This window comes from Calidris pugnax, unplaced genomic scaffold, assembly GCF_001431845.1.
Source record: "Calidris pugnax isolate Ruff unplaced genomic scaffold, ASM143184v1 scaffold60, whole genome shotgun sequence".
NCBI lineage: Eukaryota > Metazoa > Chordata > Aves > Charadriiformes > Scolopacidae > Calidris > Calidris pugnax.
Genome location: NW_015090831.1, coordinates 4,353,222 through 4,378,431, shown reverse-complemented (window position 1 = coordinate 4,378,431; position 25,210 = coordinate 4,353,222). Strand labels below are relative to the sequence as shown.

General features: G+C 40.1%; 1 protein-coding gene across 1 annotated transcript in view; it reads right to left on the bottom strand.

Annotated features, from left to right (window-relative positions):
* Positions 1–2,428: 2,428 nt before the first annotated feature.
* The window catches only part of LOC106887538 (von Willebrand factor D and EGF domain-containing protein-like), a 178,123-nt gene continuing 155,341 nt past the window's right edge, over positions 2,429–25,210 (bottom strand). The window contains exons 22-28 of the mRNA XM_014941130.1: positions 24,166–24,261; positions 23,282–23,377; positions 20,316–20,411; positions 18,631–18,726; positions 3,852–3,947; positions 2,612–2,707; positions 2,429–2,514 (exon numbers count right to left, since the gene is read on the bottom strand). Of these exons, the coding sequence (XP_014796616.1) occupies positions 2,429–2,514; positions 2,612–2,707; positions 3,852–3,947; positions 18,631–18,726; positions 20,316–20,411; positions 23,282–23,377; positions 24,166–24,261 (662 nt within the window). The remainder of the gene's footprint in view (positions 2,515–2,611; positions 2,708–3,851; positions 3,948–18,630; positions 18,727–20,315; positions 20,412–23,281; positions 23,378–24,165; positions 24,262–25,210) is intronic.

Below are 25,210 nucleotides of genomic sequence, written 5' to 3'. Positions count from 1 at the left end.
CATCTTGAACTATCCATGGAGGCTTAGGGCTTTATAAGTTAGCAAATGCACTGATAAAGGTGATCTGTTACTTCTTAAAGAAAAACCAAAAGGAGATGTCCAAGATGAATTTTCAGTATTTGTCCATTGTCTCTTTTGTTGGTTTAATGGCCTACTTTGGCTGGCTGTCTCAGTAGAGAGGAATGAAACAATTTTTGTTTGTCCAGAAAATAGTAGTGGAAGTCTCTGTAGATCCTTCGATTTAGTCATCCTACTGGTGTGTGTTAGGAAGTTAATAAGGAAAAAATGGGGTTCAGTGTTTTGATGAAACCTGTATCTGTGTTCCTGTCACTGCCAACCCAATAGGGGCAGCTGCGTGAATTCATAGGCTGAAAACAAAGAATGAATCTGGTTTATCAAACTTTCTCTTCCCCTTGAAAAAGCCCCTGAGAAACAATCCAGACCTAATTGCTTCTGGACGGTGGAGAAGACGCTGGGAAAAGTTACCTGGATTCTTACTGTAGAGTGAGTTTCCATTGTGGAATGGAAAAAAAATTAGATTAATAATACGGAAAATATATAATTAATAGAGAATAAAAATTAATAAATTCACATACAATATAATAAATAATACATGACATTTTAGATAATATTTACCAGAATAAATTAATATAGAATATGACAGAATATTTGATGTAGTGAATATGTTGCTACTACTTTCTTATCTTATGAAGTGAATGTTTTGCTCTAATGTCGAGTTTTAACATTCAAAGTCTGTAGTTAAAGTGGTGCAAATCAAGACTGTACTAATGTCGAGTTTTAACATTCAAAGTCTGTGGTTAAAGTGGTGCAGATCAAGACCGTTCAGCCTTGTTAATACTGTAGTGAAGCACAAGATTTGGACACACACATCCAAGCAAGAAGGGGATGTGAGCACAGGGAAACCTCGGGGGCTTAAATGTGACAAAGCAGTTTTGCCCAGCGGAGCCTTGTGATGAACCAAACACCTCCTTACCAGGAACGCACTGGTTCTGGTGGAGTGTGTGGATTTGGTCCACTCTTCCCTGTGCTGCTGGGAGATGGGAAAGAGGCCAAAGTAGTAAGAAAGCAACAGAAAAAAGAAATATAACCAGAGGTTGATTACAGTCCTCTTTGCTGCTGGTCGTCAGTGCCAGCGCCGAGGCAAAGGTGAGCAGATCTTCGAGTGAGGGAGGTCCCCAGAAGACTTTTTGAGTTTAGGCAGATAAATATGAGGATTTTTTTTCAAATCCATTGAGTTCTGGATTTGGACAAATAGTCTCCCATTAAAACACAAAACCAGACTTGCTTTCAGGGGTTAGACTTCTCTGTGAAACTTTGTACCTAACATCTGTGAGGATGAAGACTTTCTTGTTCCCCTGCTTGCTCCCTGCTTCACCGTGAAAGCCCTGGAGCAACATTATAAGACCTCACCATCTGCTCTCTGACAATAGTCTTCCCTCTTTCTATTTAAAAAAACAGAAATTCCAGCCACGTGGTGATTATTTGGGTTTGCTGTGGGACCTGGGAGTTTCAGCCAGCTCCTTTTGGGACAAAAAGCTGATTTAATTCCCCATTAGAGTGAGAACATGAGAAGAAATAGTAAAAACAGAGTGACTGGCAGGTGAACAGATTTGGAGCAAAGTTCCAAAGGAGCTGGTTAAATAGATATGTAAAAAGTTGCCTAGGCTTCTGTGCCTGTATAGTACAGCAGAAATTGTTAATGATAGTAAGCCTTGCTTGCCTTTCACAGGAACAAGCACGTTTTGTTTATTTATTAAATAAACTGAGTCAAGAATATGTCATCAACTAATAAATAACTTTAAACATTACCGTGTTTGAACTAGAAGACAGCTGGCACAAAGAAACAATTACACAGCCATTGGGATTTAACTGACAAAAGATTTCCATAAGTAATTACACTCTGCAAGTGTGAGAGGAAAGAAAGATTGCCCTTTAAAGGGGATAATGCCTTGATATTTTCCTCATGCCCTTTTACTGTAAAGGTAATAACATACACAAACTGAAGTGACCCTCTATGTAGCAGGCAATAACGGGGCTCTTCCTATTCCAGGTCTTCCAGTCCCTCCACGTGCAAACACTTCCAGCCATCTCGGTGGCCAGGCTGAACACGTAGCATTTACAGGGTCTGGCTCTTAGGTTAGCAGATACATAGAATTTCTTTCTGTGTTTAATGCCACCTGGGTATGCAGAATGGGCTACTCCATTTCCTTTTGTCCCTGACCCTTCTTTTTTCACCTTTTATTTCAAATTATTTAATATAAAGACTACTAATTTCGTCTGACAGGTCGAGCTCACATAAGTAAAAGGTGTCTCTCACACTGATGCTGAGTTCAGAAATGGTAATAGTTTTACTGGCAGCACAAGACATTTTTGATAAATAAGGGGCAGAATTGAGGTGCTAATCATGTCACCGTTGGCTTTTACATGTATATCGGTTCATAGAATCATTTAGGCTGGAAAAGATTTTTAAGATAGTCAGGTCCAACTGTAAACCTAACACAATATACACATAGTAGAGAGTTTAATGTGTAAAAGATCTCTGGTGCAACGTGCGTGGCTACAACCCCATAGTAATTAAAGCAGCACTTACGCGTCTGGCACAGCGTTCCTCCCCATCCTCCAGAGCACTCGCAGATGTTTGGGCCTATACATTCTCCGCCGTTCAGACATTTCTGCAGGCAAACAGCTGAACAGATTGACATGAAACGAGTGAGAAGATGTACACGGGTAGATCTGGGTGTTCAAGATCTGTCTGAAAGGTGACCTGCTAGGTTTCTGTTCCATATGGCTAATTTCTACAGAAGCGAAAGTGTTCTATTCATCAGATAATCAGTGTTCAGGTTTCTTTGATATTTGCTTCTCAAGGAATTTGTCTTTGAAGACTGTCTACTGGGAGCTTTGCTATTTCTAATGCTCAGCTCACCATCAGCTAAGCTTACTCTCTGTAAGATATATTCAGATGTTATATGCATATTATATGTTCCATGTTATAAATAAATACATTCTCATAGTAAAGTTTGATATATTTATTGCATATATTATATACATATATATCAGAGATTCTGAAAGAGTGAATGCATATTTTAGTGTATATGTGTGAGACATTCTTCAGAATTTCTGAATAAATTAATAACATTATAACTTCAAAACAATGGTTCTGGAATCATATTTACTACCAGGACCCACAGGGTAAAAAGCCAATATTTTAATCTGGTTTATATACGGTACGTCATCTTGATTATAAATTTAATCAGTTTATCTGTCAACAACATGGTAATGAATAGCCACGTAAGAAAAATATTTCTTGAAAATAATTTAGGGTGAAAGGTTTTTTTTAATTGCATTTATATGTAACTGTAGTCAGATCTGTTAGAGCTACAGAGTAAGAACACATCTTTCTCCAAATCATGCACCAAAATGTATCTGGTGACCTTGAGAGTATATCGGTTTGGAAGACTTTATAGCAGGCTTTAAATAGTTCTGTATTTTGAAATATATGGCGTTTCTCTGCAAAATGTAACAAAATATGTGAAGCTGTTCAATGCTTCAAGTTTAATACTATAAAAATGAATTTCTGTAGCAAGATGTATAACAGGCAGCTGCGTGAAGCAGAACCAAGGGTTCTCCTACACAGCTTTTTCTTTTTGCAAGCATCCAGTGTTTACAGCACTTTGCATCGCCTGTACTTAAACCAGTCTTTCTGCAAATTGCTGAAGTAGCAAAGCAGATTCTATTCGCTATATCGTTTTTTAATATTAAAAGAAGATTACAATTGATGTCGACTGGCCTAAGTAACAACAATCTGTTTGATGGGTGGGAGAGGTGCTTACGTTTATTGCAGTGCCTTCCCCTCCAGCCAGAGGGGCAGTCGCAGACGTTTGGGCGCACGCATTTCCCTCCGTTCATGCACATGGGGTCGCAGACACCTGCAGACACAGATCAGAGAAAGAACATGGGAAAGGAGGGAGGGCTTCACTAGAGTCTCATTCGCTGCCTTTCGTTCCGTCGCTTGTAATTAAACCCCAGAAAAGTAATTTGGATTTGAGTATCTGAAACATGGAGGCTCGGTAGATCCTATAAATCCTACTGGAAAATGCTGCGCCTTGTCTGGAAACTCTTTTGGGGAAGCTCCCATAAGAGCTGCCTCACCAGAAAAATGACAGAGGCATTAATTACAATGATTCTCAGAAAAACACGAAAGAAATTTTCTGGGGCAGCTGTGGACAGACCCAATACTTGTTAGAGCTTTCACTTCCTGACGGGGGAAAAAACATGTTCTCAGATGTTCATTTGGATAAGAAAAGACTTGAAAAGAGGAGATTGTTTGCAAACAACTTGGGGAACGTTTTCACATTCAACCAAGCTTAAAGACTAAATAGATCTATTCCTCCATCGCCTTTCTGCAACAGACTAAATAGATCTATTCCTCCATCGCCTTTTTGCAACATTATTTGTTACTTACCTTTTTACTTTATTCTTTCATATAAATAAGACATGAAAGTTAAGTTGTTGGTTCAGCCACAGGAAGCCAGATGATTTTTTGGTTAGTCAGCCACAGGAAGCCAGATGATTTTTTGGTTAGATTTCGTTAGAAATCTAATTGCTAATTTTTGCATCTCAGATTAAGCCCTGTATTTAACAATATTGTTGTTTTACAACATCCAACAGTAAAATCCTGCAAGGAGCCTCAAAATGGGAAGTATTATTTAAAAATAGCATGCAAAAATATGGCAACTGTAACATGATGGGCGAATAACCTCCTGTTCTTCTCTTAGATACCATCAGGCATTTTTGGATAGGTAGATTTAGATTCCCTAATTATTCCTCTATGCACCAAAATATTGCTTTTACGGCTTTTCGTTTCCTGGTCTATTCCTTCAATGCAGATGCTGTTGCACTGGCAGCTTTTAGCACTATATTGCGGCTCTTGGTTGGCTGCTACATTTGCATTTTGCTCTGTGCCAAACCTCCTGGATCCCTCGGTGCAGTGACCTGCCCTCAGGCAGGTCAGACTTCCCCACGCTTCTACGGGCTGCTTGGACCCAAGCCCTTAAACTGTTGTCCTCGCTTTCCTTCTTTCTCTGCCTCTCCTGATCCATGCTGTAATCTTGGCCTCTGCTTACTAAGGCTAACAGGGAGCTACAGTTCCTGCTGAAATATCAAAAAGTCCTGCAACTACTAGTTAAAAACTAGATGGTCTCAAAGTGTTATGGCAACCGTAACTCTGAAATCATTTCATCTTTTATTTTTCCTCTTCCTTTTGGTCCCCCTTTTCATCTCACGTCTCCAATGACGGACTTTGGACCTACAGTCTTATGTTGTGTTGTAGTTGACTTCTTGTTTCGGTGATAAAACAGCTCAGATATTCAGAATTTAGAAAAGATGACCCCAAACCATAAAATGTGGATCTAGATTTCAAATGACCTTATGCTTGGTGATATTCACAGACCATGGTGTCCCCGGTGCTAACCCGCTGTACTAAATTTGTACTGTTGAAATCCAGGGACTTGATTTTGGGATCAAATGAAACTTGGACAATATCTTCCCCCACCCCTTAAAAAGTGAAGTAAAAAAATAATAACTAGAAGCACAGTACTATTTGTTCAAATGGGTATTTATCATTCTTTTTGTCCCTTATGTTTTCTGTGTATTTTTAACATTATACAAACAACTGCATTTTAAGATATTACTGGTTGTTTTGTACAGGTAGCAGATTTTTCAAATGTTTTGACAACAGACCCTTCTTGCAATTACAGGGAGTCAAACAAGCATGCTCTCTGATTCACATTTGCAGTTTGTGTAGAACTGAATTTGTTCCAGCTCAATTTCCATTGCAACTCGGCAAAACTTTAAGTAGCAGGTGAGCTCCAGTCGTAGTCTGAGTAAAACATGACAGCTCAAACTGGCTTTAAATTTGGGATCTATTTCTGTCTTTGTGCAGCTGCCTTACAAATGTGCCTAACATTTGCCTAACAACTATGAAAAAACAGCATGTACTTCCTTTACATTGTTTATTGCTTATGGCATCTCTCACTCAAGTAGTAAATCCAAAGGAGTCAATTCAAAGTGAATGAAGGGAAGTACTTAAGTGGGAAATGTAGGGTCAGGGCCAAACCTGTTCTGAACAGAGGGGGCACTTTTGCCTGCCCTCCCTCCAGGGCAGATGCTTTCTCTCTTTGCCAATTCACCAGCACCCTTATGTAAATGAATGCAGTGTTATCTCTCCCCTTTTCCTGTCTGACATCTCCACCTTGTTCTCCCTTTCTTTAACTTTCTTGAATACAATTCCATCTCAATACCCGTCAGACAGGCTTCAACATTTGTTGATGATAACTAGTTTGGATCCTTTCTAGTCCCACTCCTTGGCCCCTGTGGAGGAATTCCAATTTCAAAATAGCAAACAAAAATGTTACAGCCTCTCACAGGAAAACTAAATAAATTATCAGACACTAAGAGAGCAAATTGAATTATTGCAATCCTCCCAGGTACTGGCATGACTTTGAAAAGACTCACAATTCTTTTTTTTCCCCTCCCCTTAAAAAAAGCCTGGCATCTTGACCCAAAGACAACATTGGTTTGTTAGGTTTTCCACCTGCCTTGGGGACCAGTCCTAATAATATGTCTGTAAGCACGTTTGTGTCTTCCCTTTGTTGGAGGTTGGTAAAGTATATAACTGGGGGTAGGGAGAGTCCTGTACTGTCAACACATCCTGGGTGCAAGCTTGCTGGCAATCAATAAGTACCACTAAAACCTTAATCCTGTTCCCCTTGCTGTCAGCGTCAGCATTTACATCCTCTTCTGTAAAAACTGAAGCACAGAGTTTCATACACATTAGAGTTACTCGATTCTATAATGCGCCACAATTCTTAAGGCCACCATTTAAAACTAGAAAGGACTTCCATGATCTTTCACTTTCTAAAACTGTAGTTAGATAAGCTAAACCTACGTTGAATGTGATAATGCAGGTTAAAGAAAAAACATGATTACATGCTGTATTTCAGGTGAGGGGTGATTTTGATAAGGTAACAAGCAGCTGCAGGTGTTAAGATAAAACACAGGTGTTACATAGAACACCATACAAAATGTACACAATTCTTCTGTGCGCTGAAAGGCATTCACAAGTTGTTAAGTTTTCTGTTTTATACAGCACCTCTTTCTCTTTGATGGCTTTAATACATTTTGACCTTACAATCACTTAAAATTTCCTGTGACCCTTTTCACAGCTTATCCCCTCTAGGCTGACTTGACCCAGTGAAGTGCTTCTTGCAACTCTTTTTATCAACCTCCATGGAGCTCCATAATTCAATTGTTCGGCCCCAACCTCTTTAAGGTAGTCAGACCTCCTGCTTTGTCAGCCAAAGGGAACAATTTTCCAGCAAATTAAATATTTCCAGAGATTACTAAAATTCTAAAAAAACCCTCAATGAAGATCTTAAATGTTGTCTGTAAAGTCAAGTTGGTCCTGCTGGTGTAAGTAGCAGCAGTGATGGACATTTACAATTACAGTGTCTTCCTTTGCCTGCTTTTCTTGCCATTGATTTACAGTAACAGTTCCTCTAAAATATACCCAATATTAAAAAAAAGCTATCCCTGCTCTGCAAAGCCAAAAGGGACTGGGGCCAAAGTTAAGCACTGGGCATGGTTTGCTGGACTGCATGTGCTAGATGCAACCGAGAATAATATATTTTTCTACCAAACAGTTATGATATTTGCCTGCAGGAGTTGCTGATTAGTTTACAGTGATTAAAAGAAGCTAGACATTTCCTTCAGACTCCCACTGCTGCTGTGGATTAGCAGGCAAAAACTTTTCAAGTTGAACCTAAGCCACCTTTTGATGCAAGTACCCCATTACACCTTTTCTCGCTAGAAGGAGACAATAATAAGAAGTGAAAAGCTTGTAATTTTGTTGAAATAGGACAGTCTTCATCACCACCCTCATAAAGTCAAAACAGAGGGAATATTAAATCAGGCTCCTAAAATCTTGGCAGAAAGGGATCCTCTGCAATGTTTCAGGAATACGCCTTGCTGCAGCTGAACATCCGTGTCCTTTCCTGACAATGAGATTGCACAGACTTTTTCTTTCTGAATCAAAAAGTACCTGCCATCACATATCCTGAGCCGTGCTGCTGCTGAGGAGACAGTGCGTCACGCTGCAGTGCTGATTAGAAAATGTAGTTTTCAAGACAACTTTTTTTTTTCCTTTTCTTTTTTTTTCTGTCCTGTAGAAGCTGAGAAAATTGACCTGTTTCTGGATGCGTTCTGCCTTTGGATGCAAGAGAGAAAATAGCCTCAAGCAGTAACATCTGTGTGGGCCAGCTAGGGTAATGCATCAGGCTATAGCTTTACTGACAAAGAACACAGAAATGCGGCCAAAAGAACCCCCACTGGTAGATATATATTTCAACGTATCCTTTAAGTCACCACCCCTGTGCTGTCATTTAGATGTGATTCACAGGCATCGCTTTTATTTCTGGCCGGGGTTGGTTTTGGACTGACTTCTCTGAGGGTCTGGTGCATATTTCAACTTGCTCTCTCTATTGCTGTTTTGAGGAGCAGGAAGCGTGATCAGTTGCAGGTTTGGCTTTTGTATGTGTACATGTTGTTCTAATGTTCGTTTTCTCCTTTCTGCTTAGTGGTTGTCTTGATTTGGTGTGACATTCTCAAACACAGAGAGCTGTAGCTGGGGAGATACGACACAGTAAGGACACAGAGCGTGGGACAGATTTAAAAATAACACCACCCGGTCTTGTCAGGAAAATACAGATGACGGAGCTCAAGCTGAGAATAAAAATGAAACCAGTAGATGTGAAAGCAGTGGGTTTTGTGTTAAAACTGGCACTTCGAGTTCTTTTCCAGAGTTTATAGGTAATATACATCATCTATTGATAAAACACAAAACCCGGGGAGAAGCTCTGTGCCAGGAATGGGACAATCACGAGACTGCAGCCTTAAAATGTTAGGATGCTGCTGATTTTTTTCATAGGATGAGAACCCGAGGGTCAGGTCAGCAGTTTCACAAAATAGCACAGCTCGATTGATCGACTGGAAAGAAGGTTCCCCATCTCTCTGGATGCATTATGCATCCCAGCAGCACTGCTCCAATCCAACATCATCCTGACCGCAGCAAGGAAACAATTGGTTCGATGCTTCTGGGCTCCAAATAAAGATCTGATCTTGCTGAACGATCTTTAATCCTTTGAAAAAAAAAAGAGTCAAAAAATGGGTGTTTTCTGGCCAAAAAGGGTGTTTCTAACAAAGGGCATCGTTGTTTAGATTCTACTGCTCTGACACCAGCAGAAACTAGTCACAGTAAAAAATGTCATTCTCCCCTATAGAGGGTATAACTGATGCTCAACAGATCATTAGCGAGATGGATGTACCAATATATCTGCTGCTGTGAAGGTCCCAAATGCACATAGCTCTGAAAAACATCTTAGATTTGGGACACCAGCAATTTCTAGTCCCCTTTCTTTCTCCTTCCAAGGGCAGGAAGGAACTCGTTCTGCCTGCGCTGAGTTTTAGGCACATATGTTGTTCCAGAGCTTGATTTTCTCTGAAATTCCTCATCTATGTTGATTTGGATTTGTAAATAAAGAAATAACTTCCTCTCCAAGCTCTATCAATGTAACCTCAGATGTGCAATCCACTGTGTGTCAGTAAGTATAGGCACAGATTTAATTTTAAGAAGAAGGAATATTTGTCATATAATAAAATTGGTTGCAATTTCTGTGCAAGGTTCTTCTAAAACTTGGGTCCTTATCCATATCAAGCTACCAATCATTTTGAGGTTTGCTCATCCCTATTTCTCGCTTCATGTATCTCTGACATGAGATGCAAAGCACTTCTTCAATAAATTACCTTTCTGAATAGTAAAAATAATCTGGTTGAAACCTCTGAGGGATGCAGCGCAGGAGAACAAATTACTACAAGACACAGAGGGAGCTGTAAATGTAATTGTGATGGGTGTGGTGACAGTTTGCATTTATAATATATTCACTTTACCAAACGGCTCTGGCAATATGAGTTAGTTTGCATGACCTAGCACACATTTCAGGAGAAAAAAGGTCTGAAAAACTGTAGACCATAGAGATAGCAGTGTGATGTCAGTGCTTTGCCTAATTGTGTCTGGCCTTCGTTCTGATGTGTACTCTGATATTCCCATGGGGCCTTTTAGTGTTATTAAAGCAAGAAATAAATCTAATTTAGGTATTAGATAAAAAAAAAAAAAGGGAAAAATAATTAATGCTAGATGGCAGAACTACTGAGATGCTAGACTGGACTCTGAGTGTCAGGTTGTAATGTACTGCATTCCTCTTTGCTCTGACATGTCACTCTCACCAGATGATACAATTTTCTGCCAGTTAAAGAACATCCTGATCTCTCTATCTATACCTTCAAAAATTTCCCTGGTAATGGGCAAGACTCTGAAGCCTCAGGAGGCTGTGGAAACCAGTTGAGGGATTGTACCTCCAATACAGATAGGGGACTCTCCACTCTCCTTGGATTGAAATATTTCTCTCTCTGGGTCTCCTGATCTTTATTTTGCCTATTTTCTCCTGTCAGGTGAAACTCTTTTTAGAGATACAATGGTATGATGTTTGGATAGCTGCAAAATATTTCAGTATCTTTCAGAATGAAAGCTACTACAAAACAAATAAGGACGTACAGGTGCACTTTTATATATTTGGGGAATATTCTGTTAGGAACTGTCAGATTTTGAGGTCATTAGCAAAACCTTTTTCTCATTTACTGATCGGTTTTAGTCTGATTGCAATGGCATTAATTTGAAGAGACTATAGCTGTACTTTATTCTCATCTTTGCAACTGTTAGTACATAATTAACGTGGGGAATTGTAAAGTATACTCTCAGCACAGCTTATATTCCCATCTTGTTAGGGTCTGGGGTTTGGTAACATTTTCTCTTCATTGCAGAATGCTTTGTGTTTTATTAGGTCAGTGAACCATTGCAGGGTGTGTATAAATTGTTCTGTTGAGCTGCTTTCTTGTCATGCCCGAATAAGAAGTGAAAGAGGATTCTCATGTACATTGTTTTCCTCTCTTGATTGTTTTTGCAGCTTCTGGCCTTGCAGTATGACCTGCCATTTAGGCACGTTTTCATTGCACTGATTGGGCCAAGCTGTTGCCTGTGCTTGATGCAATTTGGTTCATTTTCATCTGTACAAAAAAAAGGGAGATTCAGGAATAACTGAGGAGAACCACAGTGGCGCAGGAGACGCAGTCTCAAGCCAAGAAGAATCATAGAATCAATCATAGAGTCATAGAATGGTTTGGGTGGGGAGGGACCTTAAAGATCATTGAGTTCCAAACCCCCTGCCATGGGCAGGGACACCTCCCACCAGACCAGGTTGCTCAAAGCCCCATCCCGCCTGGCCTTGAACACTTCCAGGGATGGGGCAGCCACAGCTTCTCTGGGCAACCTGTTCCAGTGTCTCATCACCCTCACAGGAAAGAACTTCTTCCTAATATCCAATCTAAATTTCCCCTCTTTAGGTTCCCATTACCCCTTGTCCTGTCGCTACACTCCCTTTTCAAGAGTCCCTCCCCAGACAAAACCTGCCACAGGCCACCATGTTCCGGCTGATAACCCAGCTGAGGAACGAGGAGGACCTCAGGTGGAGCCTGGTCAGGGAGTTGGGAAGAGGACTGCTGTCTGCATTGGCATGGCACTAATCTGTTAGCTGTCCTGTCATTAACTCTCTTAGAAAGTAAGCTGAGGCTTACTTGGGCATTGATGCTGGAGAGGATTGTCTTGCCAATGTCTTTTTGTGGATAGACAACATTAATCTCCAGAATTGTCCATCCTCTGGGCTTTTCAAGTGGTAGAGCCCATGCCCCTTTTTAAAGAAGAGATATTTTAAAATATTTTAATTAAAATTAGACCCCCCAAAGTATTGCTTCTTAAATTAATTAATGGATAAAAAGCACTTATCCTCACACAGAAGCCCATTGCAAAGAGAAATGCAGTAATTCAGGAATCCCTGCTATTTTAGTTTAAGTATGTGTTCACATACAGCAGCAGATCTGACACATTTCTTTAGCGCCTTTGAGATACAAGTAAAGAAATACTGGCTGAAAACCTAGAATCTCTACTCTAGTAAAATTCATGTCGTAGTTTGTGAATGTTTTGCTTATGGAATGAATAAAAATTTAATAAGGCTTTTGGGCTTATTGAGGATATATATTCAGTTCTTATCCAGATATATTCGCATTCTCTTCCTGCAAAATAAATTTAGAGACAACTGCATGTGCTCAAAGGCCCTATTGAAATAAACGCGACAGCGACATACATGTAAACAAAATCTAGCTTTTAAGAAAGGCCAGCTAATGGTCCTGTCACAAATCCTTACTCAGAGTAAGCAGAGAGGAGCGCTGCTCTGTGAGGAGACCACAGGCTTGGACCTCGAGTCACTGCCTCCCGCTTGGCTCTCCCTCCCTCTCTCCCTTTCTCTGGGAAGTCAGAGCTCTCCCCTCTGCCCCCAGGCAAGACACAGAGACCATGCTGTGCTCAGCTGAATGGGAAAGACAGATTTTTTTTTTCTCTTTGTCTTCTGTTGTATTTCCTGCACAAGGAAGGAAGATGACATCTAATATGAACCTATTCTGTTACATGGGCTGAAAAATCACAGCAGAACTGAGACCAGTGTTTCCTTTTCCTGTGTCTCCAGACTCTGCACCAACTAGTCAACAAGTAGATCATTCTACTTCTGTCGCAAAACTGATGCTTTTAGCAGCAAGTTAGAAGTCTCTCTGCTATGAGCAGCTGTTTACTTGTTTCCAAACACCCACTGTCGGGGGATATCTGCCATCTAGAAATCTCAGACAAATAGTTGTTGCCTGTAAGCACATCCTTGACATATGAGAAGCAAGACTAAGGCAAATGACTACTGCATCCACTTGGATGAGGGACGTGGTTTATTCCCTGTTTGGCTGTGTAGGACGGTACCGGGACCTCTAGTTTGCAAACTGGCTGATTTTAACTGGCTTGAGCCAATCTGCCTACTCAATGAAGATATTCCAGAGAATATATTACCTGTTGTCAAGATGATAACTCGGTGGAAGTCTAATTTGTTGAGCAGTAAAACTTCCTGCTTATGCAGCTGGTGAGGCAGTAATCTACAGAAACATTACATGGGAAGGCTGGAATACAGGAAATCAGTGACTTTCACAATATGACATTGCTTAGCAAAAAGCTGCCTTTGAAACCCAGTGTTCACATTTCCAATTAGTTTGCCTCTAGCTCTCATGCAAGTAAAGTCCTCATGGTATCAGGAAGGAAAAAGAGAGGGGGGAGGGAAGAGGAGCAGGCAGAGCTGGAAGAATGAGCCTGAGTTATATTGCGCACTGTGTATTGGCTATAAATCCTGCCTGCAGGAGTTACTGAAATGGAGAAATAGTTATCTACTAACTTTGAGATCCAATCTGCAAAGTCCCAATGTCAGTGCGATGATTTATGCCGTACAAAGTCGGCAGGATTCGGCCTGAGGTGATAAAATAGATGCAGCCAGAAACGGGGTCCCCCCTGGTTTTGGAGCCCCAGGACCCTCCTGCTGCCGGAGGAGCAGTGAGAAGGCTGGGGGCTGGCAGAGAGGCTGAGGTCAGGCTGCAGGTGTGCTTGGTGCTCAGGAGAAAGGAGGAGAAGGGAGAAGGATGCTCAGCACCCATTCTCCTGTGACCTTGGCTCGCTGATGAGCTCCAGAGGGAGCTGTCGTTTGCCTTTTTGCTGAGTTGAACTCACTAGAGAGCAGACAGCAGCAGCGAAGGGATAAACGTGGGGTCCCATGAATCTCTCTTTTTCTCCCCTTCTATTCACTCCAACCCTTCATAAGTAAAGGAAACTCGGCTTTTATTAGCTTGCTTTTTTTTTTTAAAGAGTTGTTTCTAAAACAGCCCTATGAAAATATAGGTAGGGAATAAATGAAATCTAATCCATTTTCTTTATTCAAAAATTTTGGTAAGAATGTCTTAGAAATCAGTGTGAATGCTGCTTTAAAGCCTCATGAGCAGGAGTGACATCCCAGGATTTTTACCGCTGTGCATTTTTTCAGAAGGGAATTTAAAACCACGCACACAAATAGCTTTTTTTTTTTAGTATTAACGCCGAGTATGTTTGTTTGATGCAAAGTCGATCCAGAAACATATTTTATTTTGAGGTACTGCCAGCGTTTGCCTCTTTCCCCTCAACAAGACTGATTATAGTGAAAACAACACGTAGCAAGTGAGGATACAAGTCTGTACAATTGCTGAGGCATAACCATGCATCTCCCTGTCGGCTCCGACACCCCCTCGTCCTGGGGGTGGGTGTCTGGTTTGCATAATCACCAGCCAGTTATTTATCAGTAAACACACCAGGAAAAGCCTTATATTTCAGCTGACAGCCAATCAGACCTGGTTGATTTACATGGTGGGTGGGGGGGCATTTTTGAGATATTGTTTATTTACCTACAAACAAACACGAACTTTGAGGCTGAATGCCTTTCTCCCTACACTAAAGAAATAAAGAAGTAAAGAATACCCCCAATATTTGGTTACCCAAATAACCCCAGGGTTGGTGCTGCCGTGCCATCCTGCATGTTTTTGGCTGTTCAGGCAGAAAGTATTAGAAATACCAAAATGTACAAGGATGGAAGTGAAAATCCTAAGGCTTGTTGCTATATATTTCAAATAAACCACTAGCGTATGTGGGTTCAGTTTAGAAGTAACCTGTCTTCAATTGGCTGCCATGGGTTTTAGTTTTAATTATCTCCTGCAATTGAGAATCTGAAGCTGCCAAAAGCAAACAGAACCTTTTGTTTCTCTGTCCGTGCAGGTTAGATATTAAGAAGGAAAGAGAAATGTCTAAAAGCAGTGGAAACAATGCCAACACATCCAAGGAGTAAGTGAACAAAAACCTGATTTAATTCCTTTTTATCTTTGTCTCTAAAAACTGTTCCTACCTAAAAAAAACTTAATTAAGCTGGTATCATGACAAATATGCTATTTGTTTAGATTATGTGAATTCTTTATTCTATTATTTCAATTATGGATATTGAGGTTCCTTTTTTTATGACATTTGTTAAGATGAAAGCAGTACTTACAAGCATTAATTACTGGAGAAACAGACGCTCACAACTATTACTATTCTTATTTTGTTGACTCATCCCAAGGACAAATGTTTACCCCACTTGACCGGCTGCTAACTACATCTGAGCTGCAAGACATTTGGGTTCACACATTAGGAACAACCCTGATGTGCAAATTATCTCCAGGATGGGCATCCAGGTGCTTCTGGAGTCCCTGACTTTAGGTAGCTCCACCAAAGGGGTCATCCAGGAGTGCATTATGGTACCATGGGCCTGGAAACTGTAGCATCCCTACTGGAATCAGGGCTGTGCATGGCAGGGAATTTTCTCCTTGCTCAAACTCTGTGTTGGAGCATATTAAAGCTGAAACCTAAGGGTTTACTAATGCAATTCATATCATTATTAGTAGATTTCAGAGATAAGTGTGCAAAGCCCGTGTACTGCTGTGTATAAACAATGACAGAGTTGAAAAGACTGCCAATTTCAAGCATTGACTGCAGGTGCAAAGAGGTAATATTTTTGTTCAGATCATTGTTTCTGGAAGGACTATTTTTCTTTTTTTATGGTTCATGGGAAATTTCCCAAACCCACAAATATTTTCCCAAACTTAAAATCAAGAATGTTAGGCTGCTCTGCATGTAATACCTGGGTGGGAAACTTCTTCAGACTTGTCTTTTTTAGTCTTGAGTTTACTCACTCTATCTTGTTATGTTTTATTAGGCAGGTAATAAATCCACCCCAAATTTCTAAGATTAGAGACTCGGTGTAAGTACATAGTAAAGCTGATTTGCTGACAGAGGTTTTTGAAAGTGTACTGGAAGTGTAAAAGGACTTAAGGACATGGAAAACTCATATTCAGAGAGCGAAGAACAATTAAAATAATGACAAAACCCCTGACAAGGAATTGTTTTTCTCAGAATTGTCACATTCCTCGTTTTGGCTCAGCCAGCTGCACATTTGTCAGTGTGGGGCAACGGGTTAGACACCGCTGAGCTACGAATTGGGCTGTAGGTTCACCTCTGGCACCTCTGAAAGTGTGGTACATTTTCCTGGTGATTCAAATATGGGAGCCACTGCAGTGCTAAATTATTATTGTATCTAATTACAGTTTTTCTGTTGTCACGTCTGTATTTCTTTTCCTGAATCTTTGCGTAAAGATATAGAAACTCTGGGCACTTTGTAATATCCTGTGCAACTCAGGGCACAGCTGAGTTAAAGGGTCCTTAAAGGCAAAGAGAAAAGATGGTCAAATTCAGAGAAAACCCTCTCTGTAAAGTAGAAATCTACTGGTTTTTTGTTTCTGATTCCTTCTTGCCATACCCTTCCCAGGAAGGTTGGCAGAAGCACTCCATGAACTGTCTCTCCCAGGTGGATTTCTGATACTCAGGCACAGGGCCAACGGGGCTGGTCTCACCTCTACACGGTCAGCAGCCCAAGCTGATTATCGAAAGGAGTATCAAAATTAATTTGATAAAAGGATAAATACATATATATAGTGGTAGTGATACCACTGAGACACCACACTGAGATACCACATTGATACCACAAGGAGAGAGAATGACCTGTGTGACCTATTACCTCTTTTTGGAACATAAGATGGATATCATGGTACTTTTAATATATTTTATTTAAGAAAAAGAGGTTGGGTAGTGGAACTTCTTCATGCAGGGAATTTACTTTCCACTTTTCATTTGTCTGTGTATAAATAAGTCAGGAACAGGTGTCTATGTATATAGTCCTGGACTTCAAGTGTATGCCAAATACCTCACCTGACACACTAATTAGGCTAGTGCCTGGTTGAAAATAATATAAAATCAATCCAAAAAAAGGTATAAAATGCCCTCGGCATTTGAACTCTGGGATGTACTGGACTGAGGGCAACCTCCAACTGATGGGGACACTACTTTTCTCCATTTTCTTTGTGGGGGCAAGGTTTGTGAAGCTCAGCTGAGACTCACTCCTGCTGTGTGCCCTTCTGTCCTTTGCTCCAGGGGAGTTGAGAAACCTGGATCCTCTGGCAGAGGAGAAAGAATATATTTCATATAACAACAAGGATAAGATATACCGCTCTAATAGCTACTGTTTGCTGTGAAGAGCTTATGAATATCCTGTTTCTTTCTATGGATCGTGATATCTGTCCCATGTGCAGTTGATTGTAAGCAAGAAGGAAAAAAAATACTGAATTTTTTTACCTGCTAACAGTCAGGGGCCAGTAAGAGTAAACAAATGGTAGCATTTTTCTTCTACTTAATCATGTTTCTCTTCATTCATCACAGGCATAGGTCTTTTATTTACATTTTTATAACAGTAGGCTCAATAAAACAGACTATATACTGGTCATTGAAGTAGAATAGAGGCTGAGGTTGGACAGAACAAAAATATTTTCATCATAACAGAAAGCATTTTTGTAAAAGATTATACCAAGATGGGCAACAAAACCTCATAAACTCTTTGAAAGTGGAAAGAAACATGCTGTGGGTTGGCAGCAGCTGGAGCATTTAGGGCAGTGCTTTGCTAGACTGCAATCATGATCACCTCATTTTTCCTTTGATCTGTCTGGAGATGTGGTAGCGTGTTTAAAGCTGGAAACAGCACTTTTCTAATGTTCTCTAACCTCAAAAACAAGATGCCAAACATAAGCTTTTTTTTTCCTCCTTTCTTCCCTCCAGCTTGTTCCTGCCAGAACAGACTATTCAGTTATGTACTTTGCAGCCAGGCAGAACTGTGCATCGTGATTCTCTCTGCTGAAGGAGGGGAGAGCTGTAGTATAGGGATTGAGAGGGCTTTTGTTGCTGGAAGGAATTTTTTTACTAGCTTTTTTTCTCTGTGTGTGAGAGACATAAAGTGCTCTGGAAACGTACAGATTCTTCCTGCCAAGAATGGTTGTTTTCACAGCTCCCCTTTTGCCAATTTCAAACTGGTTAAGAAATAATAAAAAAAAAATAAAAAAAGTTTTCACATACATATCCTAAGCTCCCTGGGTGACAGATATTGTTGAGCAATAGAGTCTGTAAAAGTGCCAAAATAACCTATTTCCCCTAAAGAATAGAAGAATCGAATATGAATACCGATGCTAAGGTGAAGAGGGAATTTTCAGTGACAAGAACAAAAACAAGGCTGAAGCGTTATTAACCAACTGTCTTAAGTAAGCTAGAAGTATGATGTTCTAATATTTTTCAGGATCTCAGTCAGCTGCTCTGCCTTTGGCTTTAATTTTTTTTTCTCCAAAAAATCTTTAATGCAAAATAATTAATTCATCACCAAGCACTAGTGTTACCCATTTTGAAGGCATGAAATATTTAGAGAGGATTCTAGCAAAACGTTCTGCTCCCAACATTGACTTGACTTAGTGCTATTCTAATTAACAAGTTGGTTTTAGACATAGCGTAGTGTTATACGTGCTCTTATAGAAATATAGGAGATCATGGCATAAATCCAGACTAAATATTCAGTTGAACATGCGCAAAAGGAAGAAAAATGTTTTATGAGTCAGAGAAGGTTGGAAAGCAAAGGGAAGTTTGTAACTTACTTTTCTGACACCTTCTTCCAGTGTAGCCCTCGGTGCAGGAGCACACATTGGTCCGAACACAGTGACCACCGTTCTTACAAGGGGGAATGCAAAGAGCTAGTGAAAGGAAAGCAAAAGTTTTGGGGACCAAAGTCACACAGGGGGTCAACATTGCCTAAGTATACGCTCCTTATTTAGGAGCCTGTGTTGGGACACTAGGCTGCAGAGGCTTTTTTCTTCACTTGGGGTAGAGAAGGTGTCTCTCCAAAGGGTGATTTGGGCAGACGCCTACCTGGACATCCTGATTCTCACTTGTTTGTGGACAGAATGTGGGACATGACCCCTGGCACTTAAGGGTCTCTTTTGGATACCTGCAGTTAAATGGTAAGAATATTCCTGACAATCTCTAGTGTTTTAACTCTCTAGCTAAAGGGTTTCTTCAAAGGCTTCTGCCCTTGAAATATAGATCATTGTTTGATATTTTCTAACTTGGTGTTAATGGCATTTCTTCCCCCGTTCTCAATGAAGCAGAAGGAAGGGGTTTGCTTTTCTTCAGCATCTATCCAGTCTTTCCCTATATCACTTCCATATCCCACAAATGTGGATATGTATTTTCAAGTTTTAGTTCTGCCTAAAGCATAACAGTTAAGGATAAAAATTCCAAGTCATCTAGATGTTGAAAATCACCTTCCATGCTGAACCTCAAGAGAAAGATCATCAAATTACAGAGTCTGCATCATTTTAACTCTCTTCTTCACTCCCAACATCACAAAAACAAAGAGCTTCCAGCAAGCTCCATTTGCAATTAGGTTTTTGTGTGTGAATCATTCACTTGCAAAAATATGCATTGGGATTGCATTCATCTAGGAACCCCAGGGAAACAAAAGAGAGATAGAAAGAAAAAAGAACTTTTACTATTGAAATAGTTCAGGTTTGGTAATAGGATTATATTTATATTCCCTGATTCAGGAGGGGTTTTCAGAGGCATGCTCAAAAAAATGAAAAACAAGTGGTATAAGCATAGGAGTCTTCCAGCTATTTGAGCCCTAAACATAAGTTCCTCTCACCTGTCCATTCTGCCTGAGCTAATGGGTAGTTAAAGTATTCGTTAATTTGACCTCTGCAGCACTAAGTGAGGAAGATGCCCAAGAGACTGTTGGCCTCAGTTTAGAGCTCTCCTCTTCAGGACAGGGATTCAAAATCAGGTCCTGCTCTATGTCAGGCAGAGTGGAGTTTGATCAGATCTTTCAGCAGGGATCTGAAAATGTCCTGTACAAGTCCACCACACTCTAGGATGGTCAGTCAAGCAGGTGATGATGTGAGCCCCATTTGAAGATAAATTATCTTCTGGCTCTGAAACACAGTATAGTACACACAACAGAGTAGAAAATGAAAAAAAGTAGAGCCATGCTTTAACATTTAATTGAATAGTTGCTAATTAGGCATATCACTGACTTCAGACAGTTTTAGATTAATTGTTTAGTTATCATTAATGCTGTCATAAATAAGTGCTTACTCCTTCACAATGCCATTAAGAACAATATAATGTGGATTTACAACAGTCTACAACATCAAAGGAGCACACAGGGAGTTATGGCGAGGAAAGTCTCTGGCTATACTTCATGTGGGGGCAGGTAATGATATAGGCTGCTGTTTATATTTTAAGCCTGGATCCTTTATCAAGATGATAAATAGAACTTTCTTACCTCTCTGGCACTGTGGTCCATAGAAACCATAAGGACACGTACACGTATTTGGCCGTACACAGATTCCCCCATTCAGGCACACAGGATTGCACACAGCTGTATGTGAATATAAGATAACTCTATGAATCTCTTATAATTTTGAATTTTTTAGAGTAGACACGCTTTCGCTGCTGCACAGGTCATTAGAAAAAACATTTCTAGCAATATTGTGATAAATTTCACACTGCCCTTGCTGGTCAGTTGTGCAGTGGCATTTATTCATTGTCGACACAGTGGGAGCATTTCAGTGGTGTTTTAGCATAGCTCGGGGGATGAAATAAAATATAATTTAATAGTTTATTTCTGATGTCTTCCTTTGATTTGCACAGTTCATTTGCTTCCACTATGGTCTCCTCACCAAACAGGATCCCAAAGTAGTAAAATATAGTCACATTGCATATAGCCTGGGTAAGCTGGAGATGAGATATTAACTGTTTGCTGTTTTGTCTGAGTTCAGCAGAGCATCGTGGCATTTTGTGAAGCTGACTAGGTGCACACCGCAAAACCTCCCTTTCTTCTGCCTCATTTAAACGCCCACAACGTTCCCACAACATATTGGCTCATGCATCACCAACAAAGCCACTGGCTGAGCTCCTTTTGCCTCTTTATTTATCCGTTATTACTGGAGATGATATAACAGGCATTAGGAATTAAAAGCTGTCTTGCATATTTCTATGCGGCAAGTACCTGACTGTTGAAAAACAAAAAAGTATTAGAATTGCAAATTAGTTTAGTTGGGAAGTCAGTGTGTGAAGAATAAGGAATCTGATAAAGTTTTCATTATAAAACAGTGACACTTTAAAACAGTCTTTTTCCTTCTATTCCCTTTGTCTTTCAGTATCTTCCAGAATAGCCCATTAAATATATTAAATACGTTTAAGCTTAAATAAATTAAGGGTCACTAAAATGTTTCAGTTGAACTAAAGAAGAAATAAAATGTCAATTTGGAAAGAGAAAAAAAGTGAAATTGTAGTCTAGATGAGAGGATTTTCTGACTAAGCAGCAGTCACTTATGAAGTCAAAATGGACTTCATTCATTGCTAGTGGTGAATTTGGATTATTTGCCTCATTGTCCTAGCTTGTTCACAGACATCCACATTCTGTCAGTGTTTATATCCATTGGTAAAGTTCTCTCAGTCCCTGTTTTTGGTCTGTTTCTATATCTGTGTTCATCCAGAGACACTAATTGTGCCACTTGAGGTAGGAAACCACAACAGTATCCTCAAAATAATCTGTGCAGTGCACACAAAACTGTGACAGAGAGGTAACCCTGACTGATAGTCTTTCACCTAAGGAATTATCAAACAAACAAATCCTGCTGCTGTCACTCTGTGTTGGAAATTACTGCTTCTGCTGCTGTTGCTTGTCCTCCTCTTGGAATAAACGTGTTTAAAGCCACCCCGAAATAAATTTGTAGAATTCAAGGAGAGTAATCTCCAGCAGGAAAAAGAGGAGATAGTTGGAACCAGAATAGCTAGTGGCAATCCCAGTCGTTTACTGTGGATCTTAGCTAGGTTAATTTATGTGTCCTCAATAGGTCTGTCATTTCAACACTTACAGGAAGAGCAATCTCAGGGAGATGGAGGTTAAAATGACATCTCTCACCTTCCAGGAAAGGTAATGTAGGCTGAAGGTGTCTTAGTCATTTAATATTCACCATGGCAGAGGCAGACTGCCTCTGTAGCCTTGAGGTTTGGCACTGATTAAGGTACTCCCTGTGCTTGCTCCTTTTAATATTTTGCTATTTTACATGCCTTGTCCCAGGTGAGTGCTGTAGTGGCTGTGCCTTTGGAGGAAAAATCTGTATTCCAGTTTTCAGGGCTTAGACCCTGAGAGGAAGGTCTGAGCTGCACCTATTCAAAACAAGGTCCAAAACGATGAGTCCTGACTAGAAATAGGTACTTAGTTCCAATCTTCACCTTGTCATTTTGTACTGCTGGGTGCAGATGGCTTTTCCCTGAGCGTGAACACTTCTGTGAATGCCTTTTGTAGGTATCTGCAAGTGTGAATTCTGGCAGCAGCGGGATGTTTAACATTGGGGTGTGAATAGTTACCTTCTCCTTGCAAACTTGCCTTTCTTCTGTCTCATACAGTCACAACTCATCTTGTAGAATGGCAAAACTGTATCCAAGAGCTGGACCACAAAAATCTTAGTAGTCAGTCTCAGTTTACCTTTCTTGGTTCATTTTTCTTCCTCAGACTATGCAGTATTAGAAGTGCATATGTAGTTGCTAACTTAGCAGCAGAAGACACATTTTCTTGCTTATGTGCTTGTCCTAACTTAAACTGGCCTCCTGTCTCCGTAAACTGTACTTTTAAGTTCAGATTTGACTGCATTCCAGTAAAAATCACCAAAAGGCAAACCTTTCTCCTTTCTGCCCCACCATCATACCTTGGGGGAGGCGTGTAGGGTTAAAAGAACTGACAACTGGAAGTTGCACAGATGGTGAGCAGTGCAGGAGGTTGTGTTGCCCTCATCTCACGTGTCGGGCAGGACTCATTGTTTGGGCTTTCCATGAACAAGACCAACAAAGCGTGAGGTTATGACCATGGCGGCCGAGACTGTGAGTCAACACATCTCCAAAGGCTCCAGTGAGAATTTTTCTCATTTGCAGAAGCTACCAAGCACCTAGAAAGGTTGTAACTTCTGAAACAGTTAATAGCTGTATTTTCCTTTTTTGCATGCTGAGAAACTCCAGAATGACCGGAGCTTAAAAAATTCGATGTGGCCCTGAGATTTAGATAAATGTCTATACTTATGTATACTTGCATAAACTCAAAGCCTTCCGAGGTCTTGCCCTTTACTAGGTCTCCTTTTCTTACACTTTAATTCTTTAAGCAATTCCCACTCTGACTGTTGATTGCAGGGATCACACGGATCTCAGGCAGCAAAAGAAGTGAGAGATCAGTCATTTCTAACCCCTCACCTGTTTCGCAAGAGGGGCTGCTCCATCCATTTCTGCATTTGCACTCATCCGGGGACACACAGACCCCACCGTTATGGCAGTGTCTGTTACACACCACTGGAAAATACACAAAGGATCAAAATCTCTTATTGGTAACACCAGTGCAAACCCTGAAGCTGCTCTATTACAGAAAATAATGAGTAGTATTAGTCCAAGAGGTAAACGGAGGGATCAATCTATCCCTTCCCTTGCTTTTCCTTCTCTTTTCTACACATCCTTTCCATCAGAAGTCTTGCATCTAAAATTCTTTTCTTTTTAAGTATTCCAGCTCCCTTGGTTCAGAGACAAAGTTATATTCCTGTCAAGAAGCAAACTGATATTTAAATAAGCAGCGATGACTGTAATAATGAAACTGCATATGCTTCACCATTCAGCTAATATAGAAGGGTTTGGAGGCTGATTTTTTTTCCCCAGATATTCTATATATTGAACCTCTCTTGTAAGTTATATTGCACAATAATGTGACTCCTACTAGGTATGGTTGTCTTTTTGTGTACTCAAAATCAGTATCACTGCATTCACTCACACAACCTTGAATTTCATAAATGTTACTATAAATAACATGGGGGTTTTTGCTTGATTGTTTTTCCAGAAGCACTTTTATGTAGAAAGTGTTGATATAGATGTGCATATTTTTACATAATACAACCATACTGCTGGTAAATATATGCTCTGAAGTAGTTATTAAATATTACTTCAATGTATTATACTTTGATTTCCTTGCTGTATTCAATCATCATTTTAAGGGAAAATATAGAAAAATAAAAAAGGCTTTTTGTGTCTTATAATTTCCTGCAAATTCAAACATGTAATGAGGAGAAAAGCCTGAATGAATTCATACATACTCGTTTCACATCGAGGACCAACAAATCCGTACGCACAAGAGCAAGTATTTTGAGATACACAAGTTCCTCCGTGTTCACATGGTGGATCACACTGCACTGCAAGAATAAAACATGAGTTCAAATATTACACTCTGTGTGGTTATGAGCACAACACTTGTTACTGCTTTTCCTATACCATTTTATTAATCCAACAGGTAATTTGGTTACTGAGGAAAGCACTACAGGATAAAAGTAGGTATCAAGCTAGTACTACAGCACTAACTGATGAGTAGCTATATAATGTATGCAAGGGAATGATTTTAACATCATCATATTTAGTTTCTGAGCGTGCATATTTTTAAGTGTGTATTTTTGAAGTCCAAGGATGGATCAGCTACAAATGTAGTTCATTCTAAAGACCTTGCCCATCCCTCTCTGCAAATTTGCCTTGTGGATGTTCACAAGGCAACTTATCTGAAGCAGAGATGAAGTGCAGAAAAGAGATGCATGGGAATTTGTCACCAAAACGACAAACATTTAAGCAACAATCTAAATGTTTAATAAGTGGTGTGAGGTCTGCAAAGCAGCAAGTTAGATAATGATTTCTTGACATATTGCAGTATGGGATGTCATTCTGTGGAAGAAAGAGGACGAGCAGGTGTATCGCGTAAAGCTGGAAAGTCCTGCAGCTCCTGAAACAGGCTGTTTGCTGAAAACACTTGTTTGCTTTTTAAATGAATTTTAAAATTATGAACCTATTGGCTTCATTGTGCAGGGAGCCTGGAAGCTTCAACCTCCTAAACCTGACATCTAAGGTAGATACCTGACATCTGATGTAATGAATACTTCTATTTGTAGCCCTCTGATAAAGGGTAATTTTGTATGGCAAACACACGAGAGGAGACCACTGAAGGCAGAAGATGACCACTGACACTTACTTGAAGATGAAAAGATGCTGTGTGCAGGAGCAGAGCCAGGCATGTGTGTCAGATGGCTCTCATGCCTTGGGGGAAAAAAAAAGCCACCTCACATAAAAGAATGAAAAATATCTTTCCTTGTGCTTAGG